Source organism: Mesoplodon mirus (genome assembly GCF_964341445.2).
Source record: "Mesoplodon mirus genome assembly, chromosome: 3".
Lineage (NCBI taxonomy): Eukaryota > Metazoa > Chordata > Mammalia > Artiodactyla > Ziphiidae > Mesoplodon > Mesoplodon mirus.
The window spans coordinates 124111464-124136514 of NC_138978.1; the positions used below are offsets into that span (position 1 = coordinate 124111464).

The following is a 25051-nucleotide window of genomic DNA, read 5'->3' on the forward strand; positions in this document are numbered from 1 at the left end:
TTCAATCATTTTATCCCTAATCAGGGTGGGTTCGTGTCTAAAACACTAATCTCTATGGATTACCCTGTTCCTCAACCCCCAAGTCTCCTTTTAATGTAGGAAATGTCCACTTGAAGCATTCCTATTCAAGTACAGGCCAATGGTAAATTAAACTGAAATCTAACTACCAGACTATTTAGGATATCTCTAATCTCTTTCTAAAAAAGACTACAGGTAAGATTTTTGAATTTTCAAGTCACTTTGGGGGTCCCAATTCTTTTAAGCTAAAACTTCAGGACTTAAACAAACTCAATGTGAAAAATAAACATTTATTACAAAAATTAGTTGTAACATTCTAAAACGAAAGCAGACGAGGTGTTTTCCAACTCAAAGGGACTGTTGTAAGTTGGAGCAGTAAAGTCCAAGGCTGCTAAATAACTGACTCATACTCCTCACAAGTCGTGACCTAGGGAGTGAAGAGCCATTTGCTTCAGACTTACAGGAGCAATGATTCACCTCTGTTTCCCTGTGTCCTTTTCTCCACATCCCTCCCACCCTGTCCCCCAACAGTGATACAAAACTGAAACATACTTCAAAAATCTCATTCTTACTGAACCGTTTCACAATCACTACTTTTATTGCCTAATTAGATTTTATTTCCAGCTGGAAAGCTTATTTTTTATTGGTGCGTGACGATACGATTTGGTTTTTGTTTTTCCTTCTGGATCCTTGATGAAAAGAAAACTTAGTTCTGTGATGGATTGTCAGATAAGGGAACAGAATATGGCAAAGTGGTGTTCAGTATCCTCCACAGAAATTAGCAAAATCAATCCTAGAAGACCCCTTATTTGCCCTCTTGCTAGTTAATAAATAGACTGGGGCTGCTGGGGTAGAGGGAGAAACAGATTTAAGGGCAAAGAAGGGTCAAGATGGGACAAGGGAAGCAGTGGCAGGCAGGACTACCCTGCTCACTCCTGCTCTCCTTACACCTACCCCCTAGAGAAATAGGACTACTTTAAACTACTACTAAAGAAGTGATTCTGAAAATGATTTGAGAAATCCTGCCTCAGGTTCTGGAGCAGCTTTTCCTGTAGCCTCAGGGAAGTATATTAGTGCATTTGGCTGCCAGAGGTGGCAGGGTGGGCGCTTCTCCTCTCACTGGGTGGATCAGACCAAGTAGAAGCCAGAGTACACCATCACTTCACCCGGGGTGCCCTTCTCCTGCCACAAGAGGACTCTGGAAAATGAGGGTCCAGTGTCTGTCTGTCTTGAAGGCAGGAACCAGGAAGGGGTAGGACAGTGAGCTAGGGACCAGCCCAGGTTGCTAGGAAGCAGGGCTTTGGGGATTTTCTTGTTTGTACTAAGAAGGAACCTAGGTATTTCATTTCTCCCATTCCCACAGTACAATCTCACCAAAGAGCTAAGAAGCCCTCCAACACACACTCAATTTCAGTATAGAATTGAGACCACACACACACACACACACACACACACACACGTGCTCAGCAGAGCTGACTACTACACAAATTCCCACAACCCTGCAGACACATCTTAAAAGTGTGGGTCCACTTGTTCCAGTCAAGGGAAGGGTGATGGCTTGAGGTACCAGCTCCAGCTTTCTTTTCTGTAGATCAGTTGTGTAAAAACCCTTCTGCTCCGTGTGCTCTGAAAGTTTACTATGATCTCCACAACAAAAGCTCTTGTTTTCTCTACAGACATAGTTGCTGTCAGTCTGCTTGTGTTCAGAAAGAGGACGGTGCAGGAGGATCCCATGGCACTTCTGGCGGGAAGACAGAAGAAAGTGGGCTGCAGAGGCGGAAGAGACTTGACGTTGTCAACAAACAATCATTTCAGCTGCTCCAGTCTCCAGTCCCCACTCTAGAACAGCTGGTACCGGTCCTCAGTACGGCAAGAAAGAGCCAAGGAACCAAGCTCAAGATCCCTTCCTATTTGAGGACCACCACACGCAGGGGGCAGTGAATGCCCCGCCACCCTCGCAGTCTACTTGGAAGGGAACTCAGCAGGCATCCGTCAGGACTTCTGTCTGATCCCTCGTAGGGATGGGGAAAAAGAGCATTAAACAAGTCCCAGGCCACTCAGCAGTGGTGGGAAAGGAAGGGAGGCAGGAAGGAAGAAGGTGCACATGGCAGACATTATTAAAAAAAAACACATCCTAACTAAGATAAAAGTGAGGGCCCCTGTGGGGGCTAGAAGACAAATAAGGCATCCCGTGAAACTACAGACATCAGGGGCCAGAGTCTGGTAGCACCTGAGTAAGGCAAGCACAGAGGACGGGAGATGAGCTGGACCAGGGTCACACCAAGAATGATGAGGTCTGTCTGAATTCCCCCTGGAGAAATAAAACATTCAAGTCAACTCTCTACAGTCTTCTTTAGCTGATAATCCCCTGAATACATATAAACACCATCTGGAAACCCCTCACTCCAGCCGGGAGGTCCTCCCCATCCCAGGGCAGGCATACTCACATCTCTTCGAGCAGTGGGCTGGCTGTAAATGACCTTCTTACTCGAGGTCCTATGGACAAGTCAGAAGATGGAGACTCAGTCCCCTAAGTCCCTCTCCTTAACCTCTGCTTGTTAACTTTAGAGGCCAGGACTGATAACTTAATGGAAGCACAGAGTTCTCGGTAGGGAGGTTTGGGTGCAGGGAGAAAGGACAAGCACAGGACCATAGTGGACAGGGCTAGAAATCCAGATGTTTTTTCCCTACCAGGCTAGTTGCCTTCCCCTCCAACCCCTTCCCCCGGGCACATCTCAGCTTCAAACCATATACATCCAAGTACTCAACCTTAGAGAGCTCTAGGACAGCAGCTCACTCACCCTTTCTTTGCTCCTGAAAGACAAGAAATGGGACCATGAGTGTCAGCAGGGTAGAAGACAGGATGGCGCAGGAAGATGGGGGACCTAGCGTGTGGCCCTGAGATACGGGTGACCGGTGCTCCCTGGGAGGTAACCCCAACACACACGGGGCTCAGTATCAGGGCAGTACTCAGGTGGCACCCAAGAACCAGGCCCTGAAATGGGGATGATACAAAGGAGAGCCTTTGAGCGCAAATACTTACTGTCAAAGTAGCCTCGGTTATAGGCGAACCAGATGCCAAAAATCAAGACTCCAAGGAGAATGAGTGTTACAAGGACAGCTGCCACGATGCCCCCTACATTCAGCTCCGCTATGGGACACAAATGAGAGGTAAGGCACCTGAAAGCTGCCTTGACAACATTGCCAAAGCCAGGATGGAAAGCAGACCCCAAACCCCACCCTGGGGTCTGAGCTCAAGCCCCAGCCACGCCCTCACTCACCAGCATCCATGTGCACAGTGTCTGATTTCATGGGTGACCCATACCCATTCCGCGCCTCACAAGTGTAATCTCCAGCATCAGAGGCCGACATGGGGTCAAAGATCTGGAGGGCAGAAGACGAATTGGCTTCCTGCTTGAAGAAGCCAAGCACCTGTCTTTTATGTCTCCTGACCCTAATGCCAAGGTTACCTTGCTGCCTGATCTTCTTTCCCACTTTCGGGGGTTCTATAACCCTGCGCCCCCTCATACACATCTTTTACCCTGACCCCATCCATACCAGCTCCCCTGTCTTATGGTTCAGGGTATAGGAAGAGTTGCTGAAGGCACGATTGCTCTTGGGTTCCGTAGGCATCAGTACCCCATCCTTGAACCAAAAGTATTCAGAAGGCGGGGAACCGTCTTTCTCTGAGCAGGTCAGCACTGCTCGGGTCCCAATGGTTACAGAGGAGGGGACATTGATTGTAGGCTTGGATGGAGGCACTGGGGAGGGAGAGAAGGTACTTGTCACAAGAGCAGGAAGGCTGCCTGAAGGCCAAGTAGCATGACACTCCCATCCATCAGCTCTAGCCTTCCTCCCTTACTGTGCCCTTAGTTTCCCCCTAACCAGGGGCTCGTTCTTCTCTGACAGCACCAGGACTCTGAACACCCCCCTCCCCAGCCCACTGCCACAAGCATTTTCACCATCAGCAAGCTCCAAAGCTTAGCAGAGCCTGCTAAGGGTTTAGGGAAGCAATTGATTGCAAGTCCACACAGAAGACCTGTGGCACGTACCAAGCACAATGAGCTGGACGGTGACCTCCCCATAGGTGTTGCCGCCTTCGTCAGAGACCATACAAGTGTACATCCCCGTGTCTTTCCGGGTCACAGAATGGAAGGTGATGCCACTGTCCGAAAAAGTAACTCGGTCCTCATAGGAAGCTACCAGGACAGAGGAAACAAGGGCAGAGTGAGCTGGAAAGCTAAGAAAAGCTGGTGATGGTGGCACCCAAGGCACAGGGGGCTCTCTTCTTCCCCCAGAAAAGGCGACAGGAAGGCCCTGGGGACTTCAGCCCCAGGGTGTGCCCCCTGCAACCTAGGCAGCCAGCAAGGAGGTGGAACGACTCACCTGTGATCTTGTTGTTATAGCAAACGAGGCTGGTGATGTCGCCATGGGCAAACTTCCACTCCACGCGGGGAGAGGAGAAGCCCGAGTAGGAGCAGGACAACTTGGCAGCTGCAGACAGGATCAAAGTGAGTGGGAGGAAGAAACAGCAGTAAATGGAGAAGCTGGGGAAATGGCCCCAAACCACAGTCTGGGCTGGATGTTCCCCAGGGGTCTGCACCTGCTCACCTCCCTTCCCTCCAACTCCCGCCACCCTCCACAGCCCCTCCCAACTCACGTTTATTCTCAGCAACTCTGACTACTGGTTCAGAAGTTTGCACTGCACCCCTGCCCAGTGCCAGTGAGCCTGAGAAGAAGAAGAGAGGTGGGTCCATCAGGAGTGGACAGAGGAATGCTGTGGAGAGGGAAGAGCAGCCCCAGCTGATGGGCATCTAGGGCTGGGACTCTCCATGCTGAGATTCCAAGGTCAAGGGATTCACATTCCTCTCGGATCTCACACTTTCTCACAAATATTCTAAATATCTTTTAAAAATGCTTTTTGCTACAATTGAAGGCTAATACTTGTTTTAATCAATGGAAATAAAAGATTTCCTCCTAATGCAATTTCTTTATTTAAAAAATTTTTTCCCTGGGCTTCCCTGGTGGCGCAGTGGTTGAGAGTCCACCTGCCGATGCAGGGGATGCGGGTTCATGCCCCGGTCTGGGAAGATCCCACGTGCCGCAAAGCGGCTAGGCCCGTGAGCCATGGCCGCTGAGCCTGCACGTCCGGAGCCTGTGCTCTGCAACGGGAGAGGCCACAACAGTGAGAGGCCCGCGTACCGCAAAAAAAAAAAAAAAAAAAATTTTTCCCTCTGTGACTCCCAATAATCTAATCAGATTCCTCCTAATCTAAGAGCAGCTTTCTAAATGACATTTCATGGTTCAGAGAAAGCTTCTCAGCAAATAATTGCAGTCACTTGTCAGACAATCCTGGCAGGAAGCCAGCAAAGCTGGAGGCAAGGGAGGGAAGAAAGCGAGGAGCAATAATAGGATAATAATAATACATTTGTAGGGCCTTTTGTGCTTTTTAAAGTGTTTTCACATACAGTTACATCATTTGATCCTTGAAACAAGCATGACAGATCAGCAGGACAAATATTATCATCCCAGTGTTACAGGAGGAACTGAAGTAAAGAAATGTATCTAAGATCACACAGCTGGTTCTGGACCAGAAGTGGGCTCAGATCATCTCATTAGAATCTCCTTCTGCCCAATGGAGAAGAGAAGGAAAATGTGGTGTGTGGTGGAGGTGGGGAGAGGAGGTAAGGAGAGGCAAGGCTAATTAAATAACCTGGTGGGAGAGAGGCAGCAGGGCTCACAGGAGGGGCCCACACGTCCCAAAATAAGCACCAGTGCCAGAGGATTCTAGGATGGTGTGATATAGTTACCAACCTGCACATACACAATTACTCTCATTCATGTTTTCAAAGCTCAAACTCATGAAGGATGCTTTATTTATAGCTTTAAGTCAAAGTCCTGTCTTCTTTAGATAAATGCAAGCACATCTGTTCAATGCAAGTATACTTTTTCGTTATTAAATTACCCAAGTAACTGAATATGGTCTCTCGACCCTGAACCTCCCTTTTCTTATCTGAAGCATGAGGGGTTTGAACTAGATGTTCTCTGAAATCCTTTAGGTTCTTTTTCTTGTTTCTTTCTTTTTTTTTTTTTTAAACCTGAAAGATTAGGTTGGGGGCTTCCCTGGTGGCGCAGTGGTTAAGAATCCACCTGCCAATGCAGGGGACATGGGTTCGAGCCCTGGTGCGGGAAGATCCCACATGCCGTGCAGCAACTAAGCCCACGAGCCACAACTACTGAGCCTGCGTTCTAGAGCCTGCGCGCCACAACTGAAGCCCGGGCGCCTACAGCCTGTGCTTCGCAAGAAGAGAAGCCACCGCAATGAGAAGCCCGCGCACCGCAACAAAGACCAGCCCTGGCTCACCGCAACTAGAGAAAAGCCCGCAGGCAGCAGTGAAGACCCAACACAGCCATACATACATACATACATACTTACATACATAAGTAAATAAATAGAAAAAATAAAAGATTAAGTGGCTGATCCAAGTTTTCATAGCTAGGAAATGGCAGAGCTGAGATTAGCATACAGGTCTCTCCTATACCTCTTTTTTTCCCTTATTATACCATACTTTTATACACCATGTTGCTTTTCAGAAAAGCCACTAGTGTAATGGAGGCAAACTATGTACTAAAATATGATTCTTTTAAAAGTCAGGTCCATTTTATCTAGAAATTATTTCTAATCATATTACTTTGTATCTGTATATTTGGCATTATATTTCAAAGTCAAATCTATAATCAGATGTAATAACAGATATAGAAATTAACCCAAATAGTCTTTACTAAATTGAAAACTGAGGACATGGAAGTCTCTAGCTCTCATCAAGAACGCTGACAATTAAATGTTTTGATTTTTTGCCCAAGTCAACTTTCTCTGCTTTGATGATGGGACCTTGTTTTTTCAAGATTCTCGAAATTTACAATTTGCTACCTGTGATGTACACCGAGATGTGCAAACCAGATCTCTCTTCAGGAATGAAGGACTTGCTGTCTCAGCTGCTGGGACTGTTGCCAGAAGAAGACCTGCAGCCATCAGCCCTCTCTGAGGATTCCCAGAACACTGCCTTGCCCAGGGCCATGCCTCCTACCAGGCAGCAACAGGGTCAGGGCACTGGCATCCAATGCCTGATCAATGAGTTGGGGGGGTAGTTCCCTGGTGACCTACTGGTTAGGATTCTGGGCTTTCACTGCCATGGCCAAGGTTCAATGCCTGGCCGGGGAAATGAGATCGAGCAAGTCCTGCGGCCAAAAAAAAAAAGGAACCAGCAAGAACTGACTTATGGAGGCTTCCCTGGTGGTTCAATGGTTAAGACTCCATGCTTGCTTCCACTGCTGGGGGCTCGGGTTCGATCTCTGGTTGGGGAACTAAGATCCAACGTGCCACGTGGGACAAAAAAAAAAGTGGGGGGAGGACACATATGAAGTCCCAGCTCTATCACTCCAGCTCCCCAACTTGGGACAATACTGAAGGGCTATTTCTGCTTCAAAGGTCCCTGTGCAGTAAGCTGAGGCCTTGTTGGGACTACAATGCAACTCAGCTTTTCCCTCTGCCCAGTCTTGCTTCCATAGGTGTGGATCCCAAGAACACTCCCTAATAAATGTCTTGCTACAATAATTGACATCTCAGAGTCAGTTTCCCAAGAACCCAACCTATGACACCACCCAAATGAAGAACAGCTTGTAATTAAACTAAAAACTAGCCTTTGAAATAAAGGGCCGCCCAAAAGAAAATAAATAAATAAATCACAGCATATGAATTTGATGATTGCTTCTGCCTCACTTCTAACTTTAGCTGAAGTTCTTTTTTGAGTCCTCTCAGATTATCAGATCTAAAACATGTGCAGGAATGACACCACCACATATATACACAAACATATTGGGCAACTGGCATCTTCCCCTTCTCATTAATTCTGGCTGCTATTACCTAGTCCAGGCTTCTCTCCTCTTGCTTAAAATACAGGGCCCTTCACCTCAAGGCCTTCTCACCTTCCTCTTATGCAGGACTGTTGACGTCTGCCTGTGGCCTGACTGCAGTACTCAAAACTCTACTGTCACTGCATCTCACACCATGAGTCAAGTCCAGCCTCCCCACCATGTCCTTCCTTCCTAGTGACCCCAGGACACCTCAGACATCCTGATCCACGTTCCCCTTCTTGTTCCTGAACAAGCCTCTGGATCCAGACTGCCTGCATTCAAATCCCAGCTCTGTTACTTATAATCTGTGTGACCCGGGCAAGTCACTTAGTCACTTTGAACCTCAGTTTGCCCACTTGTAAAATGGGGATAATAAGAGTTTCTATGTCAAAGGGCTGTTGTTGAGAGTTAAACAAGCTAATACAAATAAAATGCTTACAAGAGTGTCTGACCAACAGGAAGCACCAAATAAGTATTATGTCTTATTATTATCATCATCTGCCCATAGGTTCTTCTGTACATATTTCTTTTTCTGACTTCAAAGTTTTCTTCAGTAAGACATATAAATAAATATAAATACTGCCAGAAAAATGCTTACATTCCAGCCCACTAAACCATCTCTGCTCTATCACTGTAATTGCCTTGGAAAGACTAACTCTTTTCTAGAGCTTCCCTGGTGGTGCAGTGGTTAAGAATCCGCCTGCCAATGCAGAGGACATGGGTTCGAGCTCTGCGCCAGGAAGATCCCACATGCCGCAGAGAAACTAAGCCCATGCGCCACAACTACTGAGCCTGTGCTCTAGAGCCCGTGCTACGCAACAAGAGAAGCCACCTGCACACCGCAAGGAAGAGTAGACCCCTCTCGCCGCAACTAAAGAAAGCCCGAGTGCAGCAACGAAGACCCAATGCAGCCAAAATACATAAATAAATAATTTATGTTAAAAAAAAAGACTAACTCTTTTCTAGAACCATCATGTATAGAGCAGCAGAGCTGAGGGCTTTCTCTCACAACACCCACAATTTCCCCATCCATTCTCCTCATCTATTTTATATGTTCCCTTACCTCATCACGACCTCCCTTTTGCACTTAACCTTGGACCTATACTTGGCATACTGTACATACAAATGTCCTACTAGTTAACATGGTAAACCAAAACAGAAGGAAATTTCACCTTTTCCATTGTGAGGTTTAATTTACTCCACGTTCACAACAAGAAAAACTACAAAGTCAAAGGCATCAATAGATTTTTTGGAAGGTGCGTGCTGAGAGGCCTTGTAGAGCGCTAAGGTGCTGCTATCGCTTCCAGTGGGGCTGGCATGACCACTGCAGGCTCAGCAAATGAAGCTCCTGAAATTCCAGACAAGTGGGAGACTGGCTTCAGGGAGTCTACCGCTTTGCCACCGATAGAAGTGACTTCTGGAGGAAATTTTTTTAAATTAATTAATATATTTATTTTATTTTTGGCTGTGTTGGGTTTTCGCTGCTGCACATGGGCTTTCTCTAGTTGTGGTGAGTACTGGCTTCTTACTGCGGTGGCTTCTCTTGTTGTGGAGCACAGGCTCTAGGTGCGCAGGCTTCAGTAGTTGTGGCACGTGGGCTCAGTAGCTGTGGCTCATGGGCTCTAGAGCACAGGCTCAGTAGCTGTGGCGCACGGGCTTAGTTGCTCCACAGCAGGTGGGATCTTCCCGGACCAGGGTTTGAACCTGTGTCCCATGCATTGGCAGGCGGATTCTTAACCACTGTGCCACCAGGGAAGCCTCTTCCAGAGGAACTTGATCCTTAATTTGGGACTCTTTGCTGCCGGAGTTTGGCTGGCCAGGAATTTGAGCGACATTGACTTAATGGCACCTCAGCCTGAGGTGTAGCCGTAAAGATACATGGAACCCCTGTGCTGTACTCGAAACTTCCATAAACAGAGCCTCCAATCTGTGACCATCACAAGACTTGCCCTGATGGCAGCTGAAGTTTGATTCAGATGGGCACCTTTCTTTCCCCGCTTGATTTCCTTTTCTTTGCTGAGTCCACTCGGAACACCCTTCTCTGGTCAGCAGGCAGGCTTCAGCTAAAGTGTTGTCCTCTGTTCTGTAAAGTTCTGTACATAGTTCCAAAGTTTCTGCAGGGGATGATCTTTGCTCTTGTCCTGAGGAAAAATCTAATGGTATTTCAACAAATAAAGACTGTACACAAAGACCAAAAAAAATAGATTTTTTGGCCCTTTCATGTACAGAAAACCTTCACTCAATCTTGCACTCCTCTCTAGTGAAAATCCTTTCCTCCCTTTCTCTCTAAACTTCTTAAAGAAGTAGTCTACACACACTGTTTCCAGCCCAACATACACATTCACTGCTCAACCTACTGCAATACGTCTTTGGCTCTCACTTTGAAATTAAAATTGATTTTACTAAGGTCACCAATCGTATTCCTCAATTCTAAGATACCCTGATTATAAGATATAACATCAATTTAATAATAGCTTCTTGGGGGAACATCGTATTAAATATGTACATGGGCTGTAAGTCACATCCCAATTTCTAAAACATTAAAGTAGTCTTATAATTAAAGATATCCAGTATTTGCTTTTTCAGTTACCTCCTGTGGCCTTTGTGAGATGTTTGACCCTGCTAACCACTCGCCTCCGCAAGCCACTCCACCCCCTTGGTTTCTGCGTTCAACCCTTCTGGTCCTCCCCCCACCTCAGTGTTATCTTATTCGCCTTCTTGAACTTTGCTTCCTCTGTCCATCCCTTAATATTAGTAATCCCCAGCATTCCATCCCGTGCCCTTTCTCCTCTCCATATTCTCTCTAGGAAATCTCAAATACACAACATTCCTCTACACCAGTGTATGGCCAGCTCCAGATACTACCTCTTGCCTGAGCTGCAGACTCCTACTGCTGTGCCTCCTGACGGTTCTACGTGGACTTCACACACCCCCTCCTGCAATCTCACGCTGCTCACCATTTCCCACTACCTCTCGCTTCCCCACCTCTCTCCAGGTTGGTGGTATCACCATTTACTTGGTCACTCACTCTAGAACATTTTAAGCCATCACCATCTTTCCTTCACTCTAGTCAAACACCAAAGCATTACAATGTCATCTCCCAAATCTCCCTCAAATTTGGCACCTCCTCTCCAGACCCACTGCCACTTTTTAGTACCATCGTCATCTGAAGAATTGCATTTGGTCTCTCAATAGGTTTCTCTGCCTTGTTTAATTTTGACCCACTCACATTCATCCTCCACCTCACTGCTAGAGAAAGAGTTGACATTTATTGAGCACTTACAATAGTATATGCCAGGCACTGCTATAAGCACATTACATGGATTTAATTCCTACAACAACCTTAGGAGTTGGGTGATACTGTTATTATCACCTCTGTTTTCTACATGGGGAAACTGAGGCCCAGAGCAGTTAAGTGGTGGTACAGCTTCAAATCAAGGCAGTCCAATTCCAGAGACTGGGCTACACTATACAGCCTTCTAAAAAGTGCAAATCTAACACGTGCTTCAAGCTTCCAATGATTCCACATTACCTGTAAGATAAAATCCAAATTCTTCAGCCAGGCAAGAGTTCTAGCACCAACAGAACTGGTGATAAGCTTATCATCTTCACCACACTCCCTATTCTTGCATTTTAACCTCCAGCAATACAAAACTACTTACAATTCCCAGCAAAGACGTGCAGTTTCACAACCTCTGCCTTCGCTTATGCTACTCCTGTTATACGGAACACCCTGTCCCCTCTTTCTCCACCTGGCCAGCAGGTATTCAAACACATTACTTTATGGGAAATGACTTACCCCACCCCCAATCCTCACCACAGCCAAGTTAAGGTCTCTTTCCTAGGCTTCCACTACCCCATGCAAAACACTGTCAAAGCACTTCCCACATTATAATGACATCATCTATGCGCCTATATCTCTCCCTTATCAGTCAGTAAACTACCAAAGGAGCAGGGATAATATGTTAATCTATCATTCTGAGTTCTCAGCACTTAGCATAATGCCTGGTACAAACTGACATTGAACAACATAGAGCCTTAACAAATTAGGTCAGAGCAGACCATTCACTATAACATCTACTTGTTAAGGTTTATCTACAAAGATAAGCCCATTTTTCAAATTGGCAGATGGGGCACGCCCAAATAAAGAAAAAATAAACTTGGGACTTCCCTGGTGGTCCAGTGGGTAAGACTCCACGCTCCCAATGCAGGGGGCCTGGGTTCGATCCCTGGTCGGGGAACTAGATCTCACATGCATGCCACAGCTGACAGTCTGCGTGCTGCAACTAAGAAGTCTGCACTCTGCAACTAAGAAGTCTGCACGCCACAACCAAGACTCGGCACAACCAAAATAAATAAATAAATAAATATTTTTAAAAAGAAGAAGAAAAAACAAACTTGATTCAAGCCCAATCTTTAAAAAATTTTAATACTAGCAACAGTGTGTTTTTTTTTAATGTTTAGTTCTCAGAAGAAAAAAAAGAGTGTTCTATTAATCTTTTTTTTTAATTTAGCTTCACAATTTAAGAATTAAGTGTTTTTAGTTTGCTTCATAGTTATGAAACAGAATTAAAGTTCTCTGCACATGAGTGGTTTCCTCCTGCCATTTTGCAAAAGGGCCTCATTTCTGCACCTGGGCTGCAGTGTGCCTGTAGGTGTCTGCATGCACAACAGTAGAGGTTGGTTTCTCACATCCAGTAGAAGTGTGCAGAGCCAATGCAAGGTCTGCACACATTTTAGACCTTCTAATGCAAGGTCTAAAATGGGTGGAGGGGGGGAATGGGGAAAAGATGTGAATCCATTTACAACACCCCCATTTCTTTTATGATCACAAGAGCAACCCAAGACTCCAAATAGACTCAAGTCATCTGAGGAGACACCTGACTAGATCACTGCTCTTTCTACAGAATCTTCAAAATGGTTCATGGTTTTTACGGATTGAATTGTATTCCCTCAAAATTCATATGTGAAAGTCCTAACCCCCAGTACTTCAGAAAGTTGACTGCATTTGGAGACAAGCCCTTTAACGATGTAATTAAGTTACAGTGAGGACCTTAGGATATGTCCTAATGCAATCTGATTGGTGTCCTTCTACAAAGAGACACCAAGGGTGCTCATGCATAGGGGGGATGACCATGTGAAGAGGCAGCAAGAGGGCTGCCATTGTAAGCCAAGGAGAGGCTTCAGAGGAAACCATCCCTCCAGCACCATGATCTTGGACTTCTGGGCTCCAGAACTGTGAGAAAATAAATTAGTGTTGTTCAAGCCACCCAGTCTTTGGTATTTTGTCATGGCATCCCCAAAATACCAATACAAAGGTTTAAATTGGGCATCAGCTGTGGACATTCTGGTTGAATCTCCAGTCACTACAGCCTTGACTCAAGTATGCACAGTGAAAGAATCAACATTCTGCACAGCAAAGGAAATCACCAACAAAATGAAAAGGTAACCTAGAGAATAGGAGAAAATATTTGCAACTCACTTATCTGACAAAGGGTTAATACCCAAAATGTGTAAAGAACTCATACAATTCAATAGCAAAGAAACCTAAACAATCTGTTTTAAAAATTGTCAGAGGATCTGCATAGACATTTTCCCAAAGAAGACATACAGATGGCCAATAGGTACATGAAAAGATGCTCAACATCATTAATTATCAGAAAAATGCAAGTCAAAACCACAATGAGATATCACCTCACACCTGTCAGAATGGCTATTATCAAAAAGACAAGAAATAGGGAATTCCCTGGTGGTCCATTGGTTAGAGTTCCGTGCTTCCACTGCAGGGGGCACGGCTTTGATCCCTGGTCAGAGAACTAAGATCCCATGATGCGCAGCACGGCCAAAAAAAGACAAGAAATAACAGTTGCTGGTGAGGATGTGGAGAAAAGGGAATCCTCATACAAAGCTCATGTTGGTGGGAATGTAAATGGGTACAACCACTGTAGAAAACAGTATGGAGGGTCCTTACAAAGTTAAATATAGAACTATCATATGATCCAGCAATTCCACTTATGGGTAGTATTTATCCAAAGAAAATGAAAACACTAACTCAAAATGCTACATGCAGCCCCATGTTCACTGCAGTATTACTTACAATAGCCAAAATAGGGAAATACCTTGAGTGTCCATCAATGGATGAATGGATAAAGAAGATGTGGTGATATATATATATATATATCATTCAGCCATAAAGAAGAATGAAATCTTGCCATTTGTGACAACAGGGATGGACCTTAAAGGCATTATGCTAAGTGAATTAAGTCAAACAGAGAAAGTTCAATACCACAGGATCTCACTTATGTGTGAGATCAAAAACAAACGAACAGGGCTTCCCTGGTGGCGCAGTGGTTGAGAGTCCGCCTGCCGATGCAGGGGACGCAGGGGACGCAGGTTCATGCCCCGGTCCGGGAAGATCCCACATGCCGCGAAGTGGCTGGGTCCGTGAGCCATGGCCGCTGAGCCTGCGCGTCCGGAGCCTGTGCTCCGCAACGGGAGAGGCCACAACAGCGAGATGCCCACGTACCGCAAAAAAAAAAAAAAAAAAAAAAAAAAAAAACCAAGCTTATAGATACAGAAAACAGACTGGGTGATTGCCAGAGGTGAGGAGTGGGGGGTTGGGAGGCAAAATGGGTGAAGAGGATCAAAAGGTACTAACTTCCAGTTATAAAAGAAATAAGTCATGGAGATGTAATGGGCAGCATGGTGACTATAGTGAATAATACTGTATTGCATATTTAAAAGTTGCTCAGAGAGTAGACCTTAAAAGTTCTCATCACAAGGAAGAAAATTCTGTAATCATGTATGGTGATAGATGTACATTTACTGTGGTGATCATTCTTCAATAACTATAAATATTATATTATGTTGTACACCTGAAACTAAAATAATGTTGTATGCAAAACATACCTCAATAAAATAATTTTTAAAAAATCAACAGAATTCTTGAAGACTTCTGCAAGGTTTGTCCTATACTTTTAATTAATTATATCCAAATTCTAGACACATGTTACTGAGCATGACCAAATGAATAAAATAATAGCATGAATAAAATAATAGCAGCTAACATTTCTTGAATACTATGTACCAGATACTCTTCTGAGCCCTTTACAGGTTTAGTTCATTTAATCCTTGTAATAATGCTATGAAATAAATATTATTATTGCTCCCATCTTACATGTGAGTTAATCGGGGCATAGAACTGAAGTAATTTGCTCAAGTTCACAAAGCTAGTAGGAGGCAGAGCTAGGATTCTAACCCAGGTAATCTGGCTCCACGGTATGATACATTACACAACTATGTAAAACAAAAACAAATAAAAATAACCATATTGCCATCTCAAAGGTCAAGGTAAATCAATTTGTTCAGGCATAGAAATATGTCCAAAATGTAAAAACAATATGTAGAACATGACCCTATTTTTACAAATAATAAAAATAACCCGAATATACACATAAAGGAATCTCTAAGAATAGACTCCAAACACTTGACAGTGCATATTATCTGAGAGATGAGAATACAGGCAGCTTTTCTCTTCTATGTTCTACATTTGTGTAATAAACAAGTATGTATTAAGTGTTTTAATTTAAAGAAAAAAGAGTGGGAAGGGGAATAAAAAGGGAAAAGAATAATAAAGATCACAAGAAGCAAAGAAAAATAAAACAAAGCAAGAAAGGAGAGTCAAAAACAAAGGCAAAAGGAAAGGAAGGATGATAAAGAATAACAGGAAATACCCAAATACTGACACACCAGGAAGCACAGAATGATTAAATAAGACTTTAAAGGTGAAATGAAGTAACAGATGAGTAAGAAATAGATTATTACACTATCAAGATTCTGTATGTGAGTCTGATAAATTTTAAGGAGAGAAAAAGGGCAGGAAGAAATGAGAGCACATGCATTGTGTCATTAAAAACTCTGTGAGGGGGAAAAAAAAGAAAAAAAAGAAAAACCCTGGGAGACAAGTACTACTGTTATCATCCCATTTTTTTTTTTTTTTTTTTTTTTTTTTTCGGTACGCGGGCCTCTCACTGTTGTGGCCTCTCCCGTTGTGGAGCACAGGCTCCGGACGCGCAGGCTCAGCGGCCATGGCTCACGGGCCCAGCCGCTCCGCGGCATATGGGATCCTCCCAGACCGGGGCACGAACCCGTATCCCCTGCATCGGCAGGCGGACTCTCAACCACTGCGCCACCAGGGAGGCCCTATCATCCCATTTTATAGATGAGAACATTGAGGCTTAGTACAGTTGCCCCAAATCACACAGCTGCAAACAACAAGGTGGGAATCTTAACCCAAGTCTGCCTAACTCTGAGTCTCCAAAACTACTGCACTACACAGCATTTTCAGCAGAGCAGCAAGGAAACACCATTCATACTTCAAGATCCTGTTCCAGTGTCCCTTGATCCATCATGCCTTCCCCCAATCAAAATTAATCTCTCTCCAACTTCTAGGAATATAGCCTAAGAAAATAAAATAATTAAAGGTAAGCTTAAAGACGTATGTTCAAGGACAATTTAATGTATTTCGTACAGCAAAGAAAAAAAAAAAAACCTTAAATGCTCAACAAAAGGTGAACAGTTAATTACAGGATAGCCATACAGTAGAATACTATAGAAGGGATTTCGTTTAAAGTGTATTTTGCTCAACAACAACAACAACAAAAATACAGTCAGGACATGCTACCGCCATACCAGGGCACATAGATGTTCCTATCCTCTCTGTCATAGAACGTAGTCACCTACCTCATTTAAAACTAGTATTCAGTCATTAACTAATAATCTAAATGAGAAGAGATCTATAACACAGTTTTGTTTTTTCCCACTGTAATTCCTACATAATCTGAAAAACCGGCCACAGCTCAAAGTAGCATTAGTACACAGTTTGGTTTAAACATTGATATCTATGGATTTCTGTTGAGCTGGTGTGACCCTAATCAATTTCTGCCCACAGAGCCAAGACTTAAGGAAAAGTCAGTGACACCAAACAGCCATTTTATTTTCTCTGATATATTTTGCACAGGTCATCTATACCACACATTTATTCATAGTGGAAAGACTAGAATAAAACCAGCAATCAGTGTTTATCTCTAGATAATAGGATGACATGTGACTTTACTTTCTCTATATCCCTCTGTTTTCCCATTATTCCACATTGAACATCTATTATTTCTTAATAAAAAATTTATCATTTTAAAAAGTAACTCTTTCCTTCTATGCTCCCCAAACATTTCGTGCTTCGATGACAGCCCCTGACACACAGTGCTCTGTATTCTACTTAGTCAATGTATGTCTGTAGTTCCTTGAGAACAGAGAAACCAAATTATGTTTTTATCCTCCCCCGTTCCTAGCACTGTGCTTTGCCACTTTCAAGCAATGCTGTGATGAGAAAGGTGGTCACAGAGGGTGGAGGCATCCAGACATCTGACAGAACCCACCAACAACCCTCCCTTGTACATGCAGGTCAAACCCACAACAGAAAAGCTACTTCCTTCTGCTGCTTTACTAAGAACTCTGTTTTCTCTATGCATCCTGTTAATTATTAGAATTTTCCTTAAGTTGTTTTCGTGCAATGCTTTTGTTTTGATCCATTTAAAAACAACAAACAAAGGAAGGAAAAGGAGGGAAGCCAGCCAGCCAGCCAAGCCAGTCTCTGGTTTTCTCTAAGAATTCATCCAAACTTCCCCTCTACGCAGATGAGCCTCATAGGACACTCCCACTGTAAGGGAGCTAGAGCCTCGGGCTAATTGTTACAATACCTGACTCCCCTCAGAGCTTCTTGATAGCAGATGTTATTCATTTTTTATCCCTAATCTCTAGCACAGTGCTCATAACATAGTAAACACCAATGTTTATTGGATTAACAAATGAATTTGACATTGCAATACAATTAGAACCTGGACCCAGGGCTTCCATCCCCAGTTTGCTCTTTCCTTCCCACCGCTCACCCTGTAGAGACTGAAGTTACTCCTGGGGTTTGGGGTGGGACAGATAAGGAATGCGTGGGCAAGAGGAAGGCTCTGTGAGCCCAGCAACAGGCTGGGCTGATTCTAAACAGCCAGGCTTGGCTGTATTTTCAGTGACGTCGTTCAACTGGCAAGGCCCTCTGAGGATGGTGGAAAGTGGTGATGGCAGTGTAGGACAGGAGAGCTTTCACGCCATTGCTCCCTCCTGCCCTCTCTCAGCAGAATTTCCAGTTCTACCTGCTCAGCTCTCCTCCCCCACCCATCTCCCCATTACAAGGGAAGGCTCTGCCTGCCTGCCCAGGGCTCACTCCAGGGGGCCTGGCATCAAACTTCCTGCCAACCAGCTGCTTCCTCCTGTCCTACACATTGTAAAACAAATGACACCAGGCGGACTTTAGACAGAAACTCTGCTTATCAGGGAGTCCCAGGCAGATGAACTCTGAGTTTTCAATGCCTGGAAAACCCCAGTATGTATCCACTCACATTACATCTCACAACCCCCTGACAACACTGAAACCTCTTCCACAATTACGTTTGACAAGTGGCCATCCAGGTCTTCCCTGAACCTCTAGAGGAAGCAGGTCTGAGTTTAGAGATTCCCCAAGGTCTTTCCTTAATGCTAACAGATGTGAAAAACAAGCCCCATCATTTCCTAATCTCTCACATAAAATGTATATAGCTTTTAAATCTGTCTTTGAGCAGGAGTGTCAGCCACTTCTGAGTCCACAGAACAGATGCCCCTTGACCCAGAGGCCTTGGGGAGGAGGGCGGGGGAGGGGGTGGAATATTCTAATGGCCAAGGCCACACCACCAATATGAAAAGATCTCCAGGGTATATTAAATGAAATAAACAAGATACAGGATGGAATACAATGAATATAGTGTGCCTCTTTTTGTGTAAGAAAAGGGAAAAGAAAGAAATATATATTTATATATACTGATATTTGTATAACAAAACACTGGAAAGATGTATAGGAAACTAGGGGAGATATGGAGTGAACAGGAACAAGGTGGGAGTGATAACCCCACTCTTTTATATCATTTTGATTCTCGAACCACACTAATGTATTAACCTCTTCTAAATAAATAAACTTTGTTTTTTTAATTACAGCAGCTCCACCCTAAGCCAAAACTAGGTTGGAGACTCCAGGCAAGCCCAGATCACAAAGAAACTGAAGAGAAACATCATAAAGTGAAAAGTGTTCTGGAGCCAGGAGGGAAAGACTAAGACACTGGAATTCCACTACCACTCACTTCCTAGTTCCAACTTGCTGTGTCACTAGTTTCTAGGTTCTGGTTTCGAGGGAACAATTCTTTCATGAGAGTAATTTCAACCCCCCAGTAGAGGGAGGGGAAAGGAGGAGTGACCCACCAATCTACAGTTTGAGGTAAATCTAACCCTGAACAGCAAAGCTAGAAAGGCAGAAACATCAATACGAAAGAAACACCGGGACTCACAGACTGACCCAGACACAGGGCAGCAGTTCCTCCCTCCTGGAATGTTTCAGTGGGGACACTACATGATGTAAGAGGTGTGTGTGCAAAAACCAGGATTCCAACCTAGGTTTCCTGTTTCTCCTCTGCAGTTACACCAAAAAGTCATCCTATGCACACAACACCCTGCTAAGCAGAAATGCCTCTTCCTGCCTGGGAGATAGCTGGAAACTTTTCTAAGCACAGGCTCTCTACGGGGAGGGAGACGAGTACTCTCTGTCACCAGTTTTACTTTTCCCAGGCCCAGTTCTCCCATCCCTGTCTCAGTAGGCTCAGGCCTTCCTCTCCACTAGGTTCCCCAGGCTGGGGTTGGGCCTTTGCTTGATCCTTTCTTCTTCCTCCCTGATGGCAGAGCCCACATGAGGAGCAGCCCTGGAGGGAGGAGGGAGAACATGCAGGCATCCTATATATGCTTCCAGTATCCCAAGGGCAGAGGACAGACTAGACGCCCAAGAAAGCCCCTACTTTTTCACTCTCGCCTTTTGGAATCTAGCAGGGTCTCTCCCTGCTTCCTTTGACCTGCTCTACTATGGGCAGCATCCTTTCATCCTCACAAAATCCAAAGGGGATAAAAGCTGCCCGATAATAATCATTTCATGTATATGTAATGTAGCTATTATCCCAGTTGATCCTCAGGACAAGGTTAGGACAAGTATTATTACTCCCGTTTTACAGATGAAAAAACTGAGTTACTAGACTAAGATCACAAATAAGGCAGAAAGCCAAGCTAGAACCCAGGTGGGATGGCCTGGCTGCTATCTCCATCCTCATTGTACTAACCAAATTGCTCCCCCCAGGTCTAGCCCTATTTACATGTGACAAGGTCAGTTCCTCCATCTCCTGGACATGTTACTTTCGAGGATCCACTGTCCTATCAAGCTAATACAACATCATCTCAAGCTCCCTCTAAACCACTGTTTCTTGATTCCCTAAACAGACTAGAGGACACTCCCAGGCTCAGAAGGGTGATATCACAACTCTTTCAGGGTCAGTATGTGATCATTATAAAAAATGAGGGGGAGAGAAAAGAAAAAGGAAAGGGGAGAAGGATGCAGCTCTAGGAAGCTTATAAGCCTGACAAATACTGTCACAAATAGTCACTGACTCAGAAACTTCTAGGTTGGGGGTGGGGGGTACTGGTACAGCACAGGTGTTGGCAACGTGTTTAGTACTGAGTACCACCCAGAACCAAAAAATGACCATGGGTATCACTAGCAGTTCTAAGATACAGACAGAAGTAAATGAGGAAGAAGAGGAGGAAAAGAGTGGAAACTGAAGAAAAGGGGGAAACAGAGGAGTAGAATGAAAGCGAGAAGTGAGAAAAGAAAGAATCTAGTGGGAAAGAAAAATTGAAAAAGGTAGGTAAGATAAGTGGACTCTGGAGCAGTATCCCAAACTGATGTTTTGATATCCTGGTTCCTGTGCCACAGGGTGCCTGAGACGCTGGAGCCAGGAGTGGGAAAAGAAGTCAGTCAGGAGACTTTGGTTCCAGTCCCAGGTCCTTTTGTCAATCTGGAAAAGTCATTTCCCCTCTTTGTACCTGTTTCCTTATCTGTACAATAGGGAGAGGATTCGGCTTGTCACTGGTCCAGTCCACCCCAAATGTTAATGTTTTTGTGATAAGGGACAAAGGAGTAGTCAATTCATCTGCCTTAAGACACCCTTCAAACTAAGCAAAGTGAATTATCTTATAACTGCTAATATTGATCATAATTGTTCATTTCTTTTATTTCCTAAAACATGGATGTTGAGAGGGAAATGGAGAATCTTACAGATCCCCTACTGACACAACTATCCACAGAAGCACACAGATAAGTGTACAGGTGCTGACACAGGTAGACTAAGGCACAAACCACACACTCGGCCGGGCACAAGCATATCTATAGACGGAGGCCTGCCCCAACAAGTGAGTCTCATTGTTCCACAGGAAAGGGAGTTTACAAAGGAAACAAAAACTCTCAAACAAGGCCAGGGGGGAGGGCAGAGTTCTGGCTCTGAGAAGGAACCAGCCAACCAAAAGACAGGACCTCCCCCTGCGAACAGTCACTCAGTCAACAACATTTATTAAGGACTCTGGAAGTAGTTATTCTAGAAAGGAACTTTGAATGCTGTGCTCTGAGAAACTTTAGGTTTCAATTTTATTTCCTTTTTTTTTTTTCCAGATTTTGCACCTAGACACTTTTCCCAGAGCAACAATAGCAACCCAAAGATCCGGGGAAAGCTAAAGAAACCCTTCAGCAACAGCCAGGGAAAGAAACTTCCGCCCCACCCCATCTCCATTAGATTTTCTCTGAGGACCCTTAAGTAGCAGAGTATCCAGGGGCCAAGGGCGTCAGGGTATGAGAGGCTTCCGACTTCTCTCGTGTTGTTCTCGGATGTTGGATGCGTGTTGGAGGGGCAGGATGGTCCCCTTCCCAGGTGTGTGATCCCGGCTGGGCAGGGCCCTCGCGCCCACTGGCCCTCACCAGTAAGTGAGGATGAAGGAAAGGGGAACCAACCTCTCCCCGTTATTTTTGGTGAACGTGCGGAAAGGCAGCTCCCTCCCAGGAGATGTAAGAGGAGGGGTCATTATTCACCAGTGTGGGGGAGGGGAGCCAGCCACTCACCAGGGTAAGGGGGACGGGAAAGAAGAGGGACGAGCCAGGGGTGGAACGAGGACTAGGAGGGTGAGGCGGACTGGCTTCTGAACCCCTCCCCTCTCGCGGACAAGAGCTGTGGGGAGCGCCTCCCTCCAACCTCTGACCAGACCCACAGATTCCTCCAAAAGCTCCGGGAACTTACACAGGATCATCGATGTGAAGAGAAGCAACTGTTTCCTTCCGACTTTCGCCTTTGTCCCCAACATGATCAAGATCCCGATACGACAGTAGTCACCGGAGCCCGGGAACAGACACAGCTTCACCCAGCAGGAGCGCGGGGACTAAACTCCAGCCGCCAGGTTGAGCCCAGCCCAGCCCTTCCCTTCACGCGCGATTGGTCGGCGTCCCGCCTGTGCACATTCCGATTGGTGGAAGGAGCCGCCGCTCCACTGAGTGATTCACCGTCGCCAGGTGCAACTCCGCCCACTACTCCCCACTAGGACTGACTGGCGCCTTTCCAAGACCAAGCTGCCTCTGATTGGGCCAGGAGACTGTCGCGTAAAGAGACCCAGACCTCACCTTCTGCAGGTGAGGACACTGTGATTGGGCGGCGTTCCTGAAGTAGGGACTTTCTGACTGGCTAGGTTTTGTGTTGGAGCTGGAAGATTAGAGGAATACCTTAAAGGAGGTGGTAGGGAAGGTAGTCCTACTGTGGGACGAGGGAGAGACAGGCCTGAGTTCTTTTGTTTGTTTGTTCGAATGTAAATTGCTGGGTGCTGCAGAAACCTTGGTCCCGTCCTTTGGCAAGTGAAAACCACATGTATTAATATGCAAGGGTTGGGGGAGAAGACCAGGAGACAAGTGGGGAATGATATGTTGACACTACCCCCCAAACTGTGTTTCCTCTGTCCACTCCATTCGCAGCATTCAAGGCTGCGCTGAGAGGAGAAAAGGGGAAAGGAGCGCTCAATTCAATAGTGGGAAAAGCAGAATCACATTACCAAACAAACCCAGATAATACAAACTGACCAACAGACGCTCTATAAACATCACTGAGTGACTGTGGATATGTCCTTTACATTTGTTTAATCAGTCAGCAGAGCTCTGCATTTCAGAATTACTTATCTTCTCACTGTGACTAACAGTTGGGTGCTGACTAAACCCTCTTTCTATAGGCTATGTTAACACTCAAGCTTTCCGTTAATATTTATACTGTTACATCATTTTTAATTGAAACTCGTGCTCAACACCTTTACTATTTCTAGTTTCTATTTTATAATGATTTTATTTTGTAATCTTAGTATATCCAGGTTGCCTGTGGGAAAACTTCCTGAGCCTTATCTCACTGCAAGTAAGAGGTCCACACTTGTATCCAAAACAGTGGTATTCTTTGACCTTTTGCTTCTTTTACCTTTGTTCTCATTCCTTTGGGCCAAAAGTCTACTTCTGGTTTCACCCAACTTAAAGCAATGTTTATCAAGCACCTATTGGGTACTGTGGGGGAATACAAATAAATATAAACCACAATCCCTGACTTCAAATGGCTTACAATCTACTTCCAAGACTAATACAGAAAACAGGACAATATGTAACCAAAAGAGAAACTTTGTATTACTAAATTGAAACAAATATTTGGGTGCCTGCCACTTGGAAAGCTCTATTCTTTACCCTCAAGGGAATTTAAACTCTTGGAGAGAGACACATATACATGAAATTAAGTCAGAGAGTAAAGAGGAGCAGAGGGAAGAGCTTGGAGAGTCACTCTGGGCTGTGATTGTCAGAGAAAATTTTATGATGGGGGAACTTGAGCAGGGGTTTAAAGAACTCTGAGATCAGTCTTAGAAGGGTAGAAGGGTTATCTTAGAGGTCATTTAAGTCATCCTCTCACCCTTCACAGAAAGGCCAATACAACCACCAAGAGTTTAAACATCCTCTGGTTAAACTCTTTTTTTTTTTTTTTTTTTTTTTTGCATTACGCGGGCCTCTCACTGTTGTGGCCTCTCCCGATGCGGAGCACAGGCTCCAGACGCGCAGGCTCAGCGGCCATGGCTCACGGGCCCAGCCGCTCCGCTGCATGTGGGATCTTCTCGGACCGGGGCACGAACCCACGTCCCCTGCATTGGCAGGCGGACTCTCAACCACTGCGCCACCAGGGAAGCTCTGGTTAAACTCAATAATTCTTTTTTGTTTGTTTGTTTGTTTGTTTTGGCCGTGTCTCACGCTTGCGGGATCTCAGTTCCCTGATCAGGGATTGAACCTGGGGCACAGCGGTGAAAGTGCTAAATCCTAACCACTAGACCACCAGGAAACTCCCTTTTTTTTACAACCTTTAATTGTTAAAATATTCTTTCAGCAAAACTGGAATATGTCTCCTGCTTCCAAACACTGCTCTCTGGAGTTACACAAAATGTATCATTATTCTTTACCAATGACAGCCCTTCCTTTAAGTATTTTAAGATTCTTATTATGAGCCTCCTTTCCTTCTCCAAGCTAAACTATCCTTCAAATAGTCTTCATATTGCTACCCAAAAACTGGGTTCGCCTCTTGGTGGGTGTCGAGCCAATAGACACAACCAAGCCAAAGATCGGGAGAAGGAAGAATTTATTATTACTAGCAGCAAGTAGGGAGAGCACCGGGGATCTTTCCCAAAGCAGCATCTCCCTGAACAGCAAAACTGGGGAACTTTTAAGCTAAGGGTACACGCATATTCATAAAGGGGCTTGAGCAGAGAACTCAGCATAGAATTGGGGCAAAGGTCAACAGAGTCCAAACTTTAACTGATTGAAGCCAGGAGGTTCAACGTCACCATTCCATCCTTCACCTGGTTGGGGGCCTTAGTTCTTACAGAACTCAAGGATATATTATTATGTATATCCCTTGAGGAGGAACTAGGACTCTGCTTTATCACTGCGCTATTGTTTGACAGCCTTTTCTCTGTTCTTGCATTCTTTTGTTCCCTTAATATCATTAGTTACTGAGACCTGTTCAAGGGGCAAGCATTGCGGCCAGGCTTAGATCACAAAATGGCTTAGGCCAAAATGGATTCTCTCATGTCATGAAAGCCATTCCTGGTCTCTTTCTCC

General features: G+C 44.9%; 1 protein-coding gene across 1 annotated transcript; it reads right to left on the minus strand.

Annotated features, from left to right (window-relative positions):
• Positions 1-288: 288 nt before the first annotated feature.
• On the minus strand, positions 289-23863 carry F11R (F11 receptor). Its single transcript, XM_082613203.1, has 10 exons — positions 22170-23863; positions 4679-4747; positions 4405-4512; positions 4071-4217; positions 3577-3779; positions 3300-3402; positions 3062-3169; positions 2820-2832; positions 2466-2514; positions 289-2329 (listed from the first exon to the last, which is right to left on the minus strand). The coding sequence occupies exons 1-10, from the start codon at positions 22231-22233 to the stop codon at positions 2294-2296; spliced, it is 900 nt and encodes a 299-aa protein (XP_082469329.1). The 5' UTR covers positions 22234-23863; the 3' UTR covers positions 289-2293.
• Positions 23864-25051: the final 1188 nt, after the last annotated feature.